The following is an 11,743-nucleotide window of genomic DNA, read 5'->3' on the forward strand; positions in this document are numbered from 1 at the left end:
CATCTGAGGAGGAGCACATGAGACTTGAGAGGTTCAAGAAGTATCACCCTTCTACTTACAGTGGCGCATTTATTGAGAACGTGCAGGGTTTTCCAGACAAGTGCCATTGTATTCTCCACACCATGGGTATTGTGGAGGCGAGCAGAGTTGCATTTACTACATTTCAACTGTTAGGAGCAGCCTAAAGGTGGTGGTAGGCTTACGATGAGGGTAGGCCACTTGATGCCGCACCACTGACCTAGACTCAGTTTTCAAAAATTATTTTGAGAGAGTTTGCTCCCCAGACCCTTCGGGATGCATGGTGCATAGAGTTTAAGCAGCTACACCAGGGCACAATGACAATGTCACCGTATGCCATCAGATTCAGCAAGTTGTCCCAACATGCACCTGATTTGGTTGCCACAGTTAGAGATCGAGTCCGCAGGTTTATCGAGCACTCAGTTATGGTATTATATTCAGCATGGATCAGTAATTGGATACGGACACTCCGTTTCAGCAGGTTGTGAAACTCGCTCGCAGGTTAGATCATATACGGGGCCAGGAGAAGGATGATAGGGAGGCCAAGAGGCCTCGAGGTTCTGGAGGATTTAGTGGTGCACATGCTGCAGTTTCAACCCGTCATGGCAGAGGGTATGTGAGCTGCCCAGTTCATTCAGCACTTCCAGCTACTCACAGTGCTCCTGCTATTCCAAGGTCTTAGGTCGCCCATTATGCACAGCCACTTTCCAGTGTTCCTCCTGCATGGGGAACCTCCAGCGGTCACTCCAACGGACTAACCCTGGGTCAGTTTCAGTAGTCACACCCACAGAGAGCTTGTTTCGAGTGTGGTGATACCAGGCATATGGTGCAGGACTATCCCAGACTTGGGATGGGTGCACCTCCAAAGACTACACAGGCTCCACACATTCCACAAGGTTCACAGACTATGGTTGTTTTTCCAGTTACCGCACTACCTGCACCGCCAGTTAGAGGTGGAGGTCAGGCAGGTAAGGGTCTCCTTAGAGGGGGAGGCCAATCTTGTTTCTATGTTTTTTCGGGTAGGACGGAGGCTGCTGCTTCAGATGTTGTTATCACAGGTACTGTTCCGGTCTGTCATAAGGATGCCTTAGTTTTATTTGATCCGGGTTCCACGTACTCATATGTGTCATCTTACTTTGTTCCCTATTTTGATATATCTCGTGATTCGTTGAGTGCTCATGTATATGTGTCTATGCCTGTGGGAGATGCTATTATTGTAGACCGTGTTTATCGGTCATGTTTGGTCACCATCGGCGGTTATGAGACCAAAGTTGATCTATTGCTACTCAGTATGGTAGACTTTGACGTGATATTGGGCATGAATTGGTTGTCGCCCTATCCCGATATTTTGGATTGTCATACCAAAACCGTGACATTGGCTATGCCAGGATTGCCGCAGTTGGAGTGGAGGGGTATATTGGATTATATTCCTAGCAGGGTTGTGTCCTTTCAGAAGTCACATCGAATGGTTGAGAAGGGGTGTGAGGCATATCTAGCTTTCGTAAGGGATGTCAGTTCTGATACTCCTATCGTTAAGTCAATTTTGGTAGTGAGAAATTTCCCAGATGTGTTCCCATCAGACCTACCGAGCATGCCACCTAATACGGATATTGATTTTGGTATTAACCTGGTGTTGGGAACTTGGCCCATTTCCATTCGACCATATCGTATGGCACCAATAGAGTTGAAGGAATTAAAAGAACATCTTTAGGAGTTGCTTGATAAGGGTTTTATTCGATCGAGTGTCTCGTCTTGGGGTGCGCCAGTTCTATTTGTAAAGAAGAAAGATGGTTCTATGAGGATGTGTATTGATTACAGGTAGTTGAACAAACTTACAGTTAAGAACAAGTACCCACTACCGCGTATTGATAATCTGTTCGACCAGCTCCAGGGTGCTCAGGTATTCTCAAAGATTAATTTGAGGTCAGGGTACCATCAGTTGAAGATTCAGGATTTAGATATTCCGAAGACTGCTTTCATGACTTGGTATGGTCACTACGAGTTTTAGTCATGTCATTCGGGCTGACCAACGCCCCAACAATATTTATGCACTATGCATTTCAACTATATCTTGATTCATTCTCTATCGTGTTCATTGATAACATATTGGTAGATTCCTGCAGTCGGGAGGATCATGAGAAGCACTTGAGGATCGTGCTCTAGACCTTGAGGGAGAAGAAGTTATATGCAAAATTCTCCAAGTAAGTGTTTTGGCTTGATTCCGTGGCGAGTCATGTGGTGTCTAGCGAGGGGTTTAAGGTGGATCCGAAGAAGGTGGAGGTAGTCCAGAGTTGGCCCAGACCATATTCTGCTATAGAGATCCGGAGTTTTCTAGGCTTGGCTGGTTATTATAGCCGTTTCGTAGAGGGTTTCTTATACATCGCAGCTCCCTTGATCTGACGACTATAGGGAGAGCTTTCAGAAGCTCAAGACTGCCTTGACCACAGCTCCAGTTCTGGTTTTGCTTTCAGCATCGGGTTCTTATACAGTGTATTGTGATGCTTTGCGAATTGGCATTGGATGTTTATTGATGCTAGAGGGTAGAGTGATTGCTTATGCTTCATGTCAGCTGAAGCCCCATGAGAAGAACTACCCCATTCATCATCTAGAGTTAGCAGCCATTGTACATGCATTGAAAATTTGGAGGCACTATCTTTATGGCGCGTCTTGTGAGGTATTCACGGATCATCGGAGTCTACAACAATTGTTTAAGCAAAACGATCTGAACTTGAGGCAGTGGAGGTGGTTAGAGCTGCTAAAAGACTATGATATCACCATATTATATCATCCCAGGAAGACCAATGTGGTGGAAGATTCCTTGAGTAGAAAGGCTGAGAGTATGTGTAGCTTACATATATTCCAGCGGGAGAGAGACCATTTGCATTAGATGCTCAGGCTTTGGCCAATTGGTTCGTGAGGTTGGATGTTTCGGAGCCTAGCTGGGTTCTTGCTTATGTGATTTCTCTATCTTCTTTGTATGAGCGCATCAAGGCGCGTCAGTATGATGACCCTTATTTTCTTGTCCTTAAGGAGACGGTGCAACATGGTGATGCCAAGGAGGTTTCTATTGGAGATGATGGGGTGTTGAGGAAGCAGGGCCGGATTTATGTGCCCAATGTGGATGGTTGCATGAGTTGATACTTGAAGAGGCCCACAGTTTGCGGTATTTCATTCATCACGGGCGCTGCAAAGATGTATCAGGATTTGAGGCAGTAGTACTGGTGGAGAAGAATGAAGAAAGATATAGTAGAGTATATGGCTCAGTGTTTGATTTGTCAGCAAGTGAAGTACGAGCATTAGAGGCCGGGCAGTTTGCTTCAGAGACTTGAGATTCCCGAGTGGAAGTGGGAGCGTATCACCATGGATTTCATTGTCGGGCTCCTACGGACTTTGAAGAAATATGACGCAGTTTGGGTTATTGTGGGCTATTTGACTAAGTCTGCACACTTCATTCTGGTTGTGACTACCTACTCTTTAGAGCAACTGGCTCAGATCTACACCCGTGATATTGTTCATCTTCATGGTATGATGGTGTCGATTATCTCAAATCGAGGCACGTAGTTCACATCGCATTTCTGGAGAGTTGTGTAATGAGTTAGGCACACAGGTCAAACTGAACACGGCATTTCACCCCAGATGGATGGCCAGTCTGAGTGCACCATTCAGATCTTGGAGGATATGCTACGTGTATGTGTTATGGATTTCGGGGGTTCACGGGATCATTTCTTACCTACAATAACAACTACCAATTGAGTATTCATATAGCTCCTTATGAGGCCTTATATGGGAGGCGGTGTCGTTCTCCAGTTGGTTGGCTTGAGCCGGGGGAGGCTAGACTGTTGGGCACTAAGTTGGTTCGGGATGTCTTAGAGAATGTCAAGTTGATTCAAAATCAGTTTCGTACATCACAGCCTAGGCAGAAGAGTTATGTTGATCGGAGGGCTCGTGATGTAGCATTTATGGTAGGAGAGAGGGTTTTGCTCAGAGTTTTGCCCATGAAGGGCATGAAATCTGATACATGGGACAGATCACCATAACACTTTCGGAGCATGGAAACATTGAACACCGGGTGAACTGCCAATAAGCTGGGTGGAAATGCAAGTCTGCAGGCCACCTCACCAACTCTCTCAAGGATCGCAAAAGGACCAATGTACCTAGGGCTCAACTTGCCCTTCTTTCCGAACCTCATCACACCATTCATGGGTGTAACTCGGAGCAACATTCTCTCTCCCACCATATATGCTACACCACGAGCCTTCCGATTAGCATAACTCTTCTATCTAGAGTGTGTTGTACGAAGCCGATCCTGAATCAACTTGACTTTCTCCAAGGCATCCCGAACCATGCCCAACAACCTAGCCTCTACCGTCTCAAACCAACCAACTAGGGAACGACACTGCCTCCCATATAAGGCCTCATAAGGAGCCATATGAATACTCGATTGGTAACTGTTCTTGTAGGTGAACTCTGCAAGCGGCAAGAACTGATCCCAAGAACCCCTAAAATCCATAACACAAGCGCGTAGCAGATCCTCCAAGATCTAAATAGGCGCTCGGACTGTCTGTCTATCTGCAGATAAAATGTTGTACCCAACTCAACCAGCGTGCCTAACTCACACTGCACGGCTCTCCAGAAATACGATGTGAACTGTATGCCTCGATCAGGGATAATGGACATCGGCATCCTATTAAGGCAAACAATCTCCCGGATATAGATCGAAGCTAGCTGATCTAAAGAATAGGTAGTCACCACCGAAATGAAATGTGCCAACTTACACATCCTATCCAAAATGACCCATACTGTATCAATTTCTTCAAGGTCTGTGGGAGCCCAACAATGAAATCAATGGAAATATGCTCCCACTTCCACTCGAGAATCTCAAGTCTCTGAAGCAATCCGCCTGGCCTCTGATGCTCATACTTCATATGCTGATAGATAAGGCACCGAGCCACATACTCCACTATATCTTTCTTCATTCGCCTCCACCAATAGTGTTGCCTCAAATATTGATACATCTTAGCGGTACCCAGATGAATGGAATACCGTGAACGGTGGGCCTCCTCAAGAATCAACTCACGCAACCTGTCCACATTGGGCACACAAGTTCAACCATGCATCCTCAACACTCCATCATCTCCAATAGAAACCTCCTTGGCATCGCCGTGTTGTATTGTGTCCTTAAAGAAAAGCAAATGGGGATCGTCATACTGACACACTCTGATGCGCTCATACAAAGAAGACCGAGAAAGCACACAAGCTAGAACCCGAATGGGCTCCAAAACATCCAACCTCATAAACTGATTGGCCAAAGCCTGAACATCCAATGCTAATGGCCTTTTACCAACTGAGATATACTCTAGGCTACCCATACTCTCAGCCTTTCTGCTCAAGGCATCAGCCACTATGTTGGCTTTCCCGAGATGGTACAAAATAGTGATATCATAGTCTTTTAACAACTCTAACCACCTATGCTATCTCAGGTTCATATCCTTCTGCTTAAACAAGTGTTGTAGATTCTGATGATCCATGAATATCTCACAAGACACGCCATAGAGGTAGTGCCTCCAAATCTTCAATGCGTGGACAACGACAGCCAACTTTAAATCATTAACGGGGTAGTTCTTCTCATAGGGCTTCAACTGACACGAAGCATAAGTGATTAACCTACCTTCCTGCAGCAACACACATTCAATGTCAATCCGCAATGCGTCACAATAAACTATATATAAACTTGATGCTGAGGACAAAACTTGAACTGAAGCTGTGGTTAAGGCAGTCTTGAGCTTCTGGAAGCTCTCCTTACACTCGTCGGACCACCTGAATGGAGCACCCATTTGGGTCAATCTAGTCAAAGGTGCAGCAATGGACGAAAAACCGTCTACAAAACAGTGATAATACCCGGCCAAACCAAAAAAACTACAGATCTCAATAGCTGAAGACGGTCTGGGCTAACTCTGAACTGTATCCACCTTCTTCAAGTCCACCTTAATCCCCTCGCTAGATACCACATCACCCAAAAACAACACTGAATCAAGCCAGAATTCACACTTTGAGAATTTTACATATAACGTCTTCTCTCTCAAGGTCTGGAAAACATTCCTCAAGTGCTGCTCATGATCCTCCCGACTCTAGAAGTACACCAAGATGTCCTCGATAAACACAATGATGAATGAGTCGAGATATGGCTGGAATATACTATTCATCATGTGCATAAATAATGTTGGGGCGTTTGTTAGCCCGAATGACATCACTAGAAACTCAAAATGGCCGTAACGAATCCTGAAAATAGTCTTTGGGATATCCGAATCCCGAATTTTCAGCTGATGATACCCTGACCTCATATCAATCTTTGAGAACACTCTAGCACCCTGAAGTTGGTCAAATAAGTCATCAATGTACGGTAGTGTGTACTTATTATTCACCGTGACTTTGTTTCGCTGCCTATAATCAATGCACATCCGCATACATCCATCTTCACGAACAAGACCGAAGCACCCCTAGGCGAGACACTCGGACGAATAAAACCCTTATCAAGCAACTTCTGAAGGTGCTCCTTCAATTCCTTCAACTCCAAAGGTGTTATACGATATGGTGGAATAGAAATGAGCTGAGTGTCTGGAACCAAGTCAATACCAAAATCAATACCCCTATTGGGCAGCATGCCCGGTAGGTCTGCTGGGAACACATCTGGAAAATCTCTCACTACCAGAAATTATTCAACGGTAGGAGTATCAGCATTAACATCCCTCACAAAGGTTAGATACGCTTCACACCCTTTCTCCACCATCCGTTGTGCATTTAGAAAGGACACAACTCTGCTGGGAATATAATCCAATGTACCCCTCCACTCCAATCGCAGAAAACCTGGCATAACCAATGTTACGGTCTTGGCATGACGGTCAAAAATAGCATAATAAGGCGACAACCAGTCCATGCCCAAGATCAGATTAATGTCTACTATATTGAGTAACAATAGATCAACTCTAGTCTAACAACTACCAATAACAATTAGACACGACCAATAAACACGGTCCACAATAATAGAATCTCCTACATGCGTGGACACATATACAGGAGCACTCAAGGAATCATGTGATATATCCAAATAAGGAACAAATTAAGATGACACAAATGAGTAAGTAGAACCCGAATCAAGTAAAACTGAGGCATCCCTTTGACAAATCGGAACAATACCTGTGATGACTGCGTCTGATGCGACTACCTCTGTCCTACACGAAAAAGCATAGAATCTGGACTAGCCTCCCCTTCTAGGGTGGCCTCTGCATGCACGACCTCCACTCCTAGCTGGCGGTGCAGATGAAGTGGCAACTGGAGCAGCAACCATGGCCTAGAAAACCTGTGGACCCTATGGAGTCCGTGAAGCCTGTGGAGGTGCACCCCTCATGAGTAAGGGGCAGTCCCTCACCATATGTCTGGTATCACCACACTCATAACAATCTCTTGGTGGGTGTGGCTGCTGAAACTGACCCTGGCCTTATCTGCTAGACTGACCGCTGAAGGCACCCCGTGTAGGAGGTGCACTGGATAGTGGCTGAGCAAAATGGGCAACCTGAGACCTCAGAATTGTCGGAGCACTGCTAGTAGCTGAAAGTGCTAAATGAACTGGGCGGCTCACATAACCTCTATCATGACGGGCTGCAACTGGAGCGTGGGCACACTATATCCTCTCGAATCTCGAGGCCTCTCAGTCTCCCTCCAACCTTCGCGCGATCTATACCACCAGTTGATACGGAGTATCTGTCTCCAACTCTCGAACCATGCTAAATCTAAAACCATAGTTGATCCCCTCGATGAATCTACGGACTCGCTCTCTAACTGTAGAAACTTAGTAGGTGCATGTCGGGACAAATCATTAAATCTGATAACATACTTTGACACTGACATGGTCCCCTGATGCAGCTACTCAACTCTTTACGCCATACATCATGAAGGGTCTGGGGAACAAACTCTCTCAAAAACATCTCTGAACATTAAGCCCAAGTGAGTGGTTTTGCACCTTATTTTGCACGACTCAAAATAAGATTCAACTAGTGGTTTTCCTGTTGATGATGAAAGAGAGTCGCCACCTAATAGTTAAAGGTATACTAGGGCACCTGTTTAATTACTAGGATTTATTTTCTATTAGTCTGCTAACTGGTGAGATTTTGGGCAATGGTTCTTGTTCTTATAAGGGGAAGGTGTTAGGCACCCCTTAAAATCTATCTGAGGTAGATCCATAGCACTTAGACTAGGTTTAAGGAATTAGATGTATGTATTCTACTTAATTAAAGCTTAGGGTGTATGGCTTACCTATGTTATATTCAAGGTTTACTATTTGAAGAAAAAATGTATATGCATTTTAAAGGAGAAGCAAAGCTTAACTTATGGAAAACAAAACTTTGAGAAGAGTCTACATAGTTATAAGAAGTTTGGGGGGTATATATATAGTGTTTTGTATTTGCAAGTTTTCGTAAAAGATGGCTAAATTTCAAAATAATTTGTCTTTTGAAAAAAGACATGATTGTTTGTATAATTCTAGTAAAATAAAAATTGTTTGAAGAAAAAGGTCTTGGGAATTCCTTGAGGATCGATTCTCAAACTTATACTTCGAATTCAAACCATCTAAAAGCTCTTAATTGTCGCCTTGTTTGTTTTGCAGAAATAACCAACTTTGGAAATCATTCTGCTTGTTTTTTAAAGAGAGATGATGTCTTTGCAAATCTGTCTTAGTTTCAAAACCTCATGAAAATAGTTAGTAAAATTTGGGACATGAATTATGTAAGTGATTATTTGACTAGAATCATTTATTACTAAGTCTTAATACTTCTTTTATCTTTTTCTATGTCTTTAAGGATTGCCTAGGTTGTTAACATAATTCAAAAATATAAAGCAACGTATTCAATCAAGTATCATCATTGTTATACATATAAGAACAATCGATAAACTTAAAGTGATAGGGGAAAGAGTTGGACTCTGGGTTTGGGTATGAAAGAAGGTAAGCCTAGCAGAATAGCAAAGACAGGTAGCTGCAACTTCAGACTCCAAAAGGTTCAGTCAAAGAGCTTGGGCCTGAGTTCTTTGGAACTCGGTAGGCCCAATCTAAATACATGTACAAAAAGAAGAAAAAGTCATTAGATATGTGGCTCAATATACATAATTGTATAAATAACACCAGTGTAGGCACAAAATAAATTATAACACTCAACAGTAATCCAGAATGCAAAACTAGTGCAAAGTCACATATGAAAAAGCAATTTACAGTGAAAGCCTTTTGTTTCCATTGAACACTAAACCTAAAGAGATTAATAAACGTCAATAAATTAGAGGCTAGGGGTAGAATTTCATACATGGCCAAGGTACTCTTTAGATCCCTGACACTTCAAAGTCATAAGGGCCTCAGGGACCCCGAGCAGTGCTTGTGTCAGGGAGAGTAACTCAACAAAGAACTAAATTCTACTCTGAAATACCCCTAACTAATCAGACTTACTCTTCTCTATAGGTTTAAGTGCTAATGAGGCAGTCAATGTTAACCCCAATACCACAGTGATAACTATGCACACAAAGAGGACATATTCATTGCAAATAACTATCCATAAGACTATAGATAACATCAAAGAGATCATGTTTGCACACATGCATGTAATACATTGTCATATGCTTCAATAGGCTAAAAAGTACTGAATGAAACCAGTTGTAGGCACATGTAAAAGGATAAGTACGATGACCCGATAGGTCATCTTATGTTTTAGAACCTATATCTGTGCTTTGAAGCCTTAAATACCTCATTTTAGCCTTTCTTAATTTACGTGCGCAGTCCGAATGTTTTTCCGGAAAGCTTTTATGTTAAAAACTGAGAAAATATGAAATGTTTGCCTTAAAATTCCATTTGAGTTGACTTCAGTCAAAGTTTTGAGCAAACGGACCCGGATTCATATTTTGACGGTCTCGATGGATCCGTATTGTGATTTGGGACTTGGGCGTATGCCAGGAATTGAATTCGAAAGTCCCTAGCCCGAGTTATCTCACTTTGTTGAAATTTGAAAGTTAAAGGCTTAATGACTTTGAAATGTTTGACCAATGATTGACATTTTGGATACCTGGTCAGTATTTTAGTTCTGGAACCCGATATAGGTCAATATTATGTTTATGACTTATCTGTCAAATTTGGTGTGAAATTGTCACGCCCCAAACTCAGGGAGCGCGGTTGTGGGTTATGGTTGATGTTGAGAATTGAACTAGAAATGTTGGTACTTGCAAATTATGTTTTTCATTAATTCTAAAAACTCGTAATGTTTTGGAAATTATGAATGAAGCTGCTAATGGAATGAATCTTTTCAGTGATTGGAAATTATGAATGAAACTGCTATTTGGCATACCATCTTCTACCCAAATTTGATATTGCTCATATGAAAGATAGTATGCCAAATTGTGTGAGAAAATCTCAATATTCTTAAGACTCTTAATTGCTCATATGTGTACCTAAAGTCTTGATTTGGAAATGTCTTATTGTTGATAATCTATAAAGATGGTTGGAAGTGAAATAAGTTAATTGGGGATATAGAATATGGCCAATGTGCCAAGAATTTAAGTTATGATTGTGTCTAGTAGTGCAAATGATTTGAGAAAATGCGATAAAGAATGTGAAATGAGCCTCGACTCAATTGTTTAAAAATGACTTCGAAGATAGAATTGTCTAAAAGCTTTTGTACTAAATTCATGCCCATTAGTGGCTGCTTTAACTAATGCTTTGATTTATAAATATATCCAGTGTGATTCGAGTTCTATATACTCATGTGTTGAAATTGTACATTGTCATTTCTGGAGAAAAGTATTGCAAGAGTAAAACACTCTTTTCAGCTGATTTGGTGACCCCATTTCATTTTGGGGTCATGTATCTTTTATTTCTCATGTACTGTGTTTTGAGGTATAGCCGGAGCCTTGTTGCCAGCATTTTCATATTACTCTTCTATTGTACTTAGAGGCTCCGTAGATAGGTTGTGGGTTATGGTTGATGTTGGGAATTGAACTAGAAATGTTGGTACTTGGAAATTATGTTTTTCACTAATTCTATAAACTCGTAATGTTTTGGAAATTATGAATGAAGCTACTAATGGGAATGAATCTTTTCAGTGATTGATTAATGGAGTACATCTCCTCTTTATTCATGGATGAATTTGGGTAGAAGGAAGTCTAATAGGCTTGCTCGGCCGGGTTCTATCGGTTGAGCGCCGGTCGCGCATACTCTCATGTTACTAGACAATGAAAAGGATTCATGATACTATTCATAAAGGAGTAGAATAATTGTTCCAACCATAGAAGTCACATATACCAGAGAGGAAAACAGTGATTCAAGAAGGATCTCAACACTAGACTGCTTTCCATTGGATATGATACCACATAGGTAAATATTATGGTGATGCATGTATAGGCACAAATGAGCAGATGTTATCCATTTGAATCAAAAGATTTTGTACGAAATTCATCAGGTATTGTCCCTTGTTGAGAATTTAGGGAAGCATGGCATACTATCTTTCATTGAAACATGACTCAAAGCCATAACCTTTTAATACGTAAGCCATACTTTGAAACTTACGGAAACATTATGGAATTCAATTCCAAGAGAGAAAATTTAGCCAACATACCTAAATCGAGCTTCCTTAACTCTAGAATGATCCGGAATTCTTAGCAATCCCGATCTATTTTGAGACATAACAAAATTGAACAA

At 42.1% G+C, this 11,743-nt stretch overlaps 1 protein-coding gene across 1 annotated transcript; it reads left to right on the forward strand.

The window, feature by feature from the left end:
- The first annotated feature begins 841 nt into the window (after positions 1–841).
- Positions 842–3,156, forward strand: LOC138909094 (uncharacterized). Its single transcript, XM_070200204.1, has 4 exons — positions 842–1,637; positions 1,857–2,004; positions 2,428–2,692; positions 2,866–3,156. Exons 1-4 carry the CDS (start codon positions 842–844, stop codon positions 3,154–3,156), a joined length of 1,500 nt encoding a protein of 499 aa, XP_070056305.1.
- Positions 3,157–11,743: the final 8,587 nt, after the last annotated feature.

The sequence above is a fragment of the Nicotiana tomentosiformis genome, chromosome 1 (assembly GCF_000390325.3).
Source record: "Nicotiana tomentosiformis chromosome 1, ASM39032v3, whole genome shotgun sequence".
NCBI classification, from domain to species: Eukaryota; Viridiplantae; Streptophyta; class Magnoliopsida; order Solanales; family Solanaceae; genus Nicotiana; species Nicotiana tomentosiformis.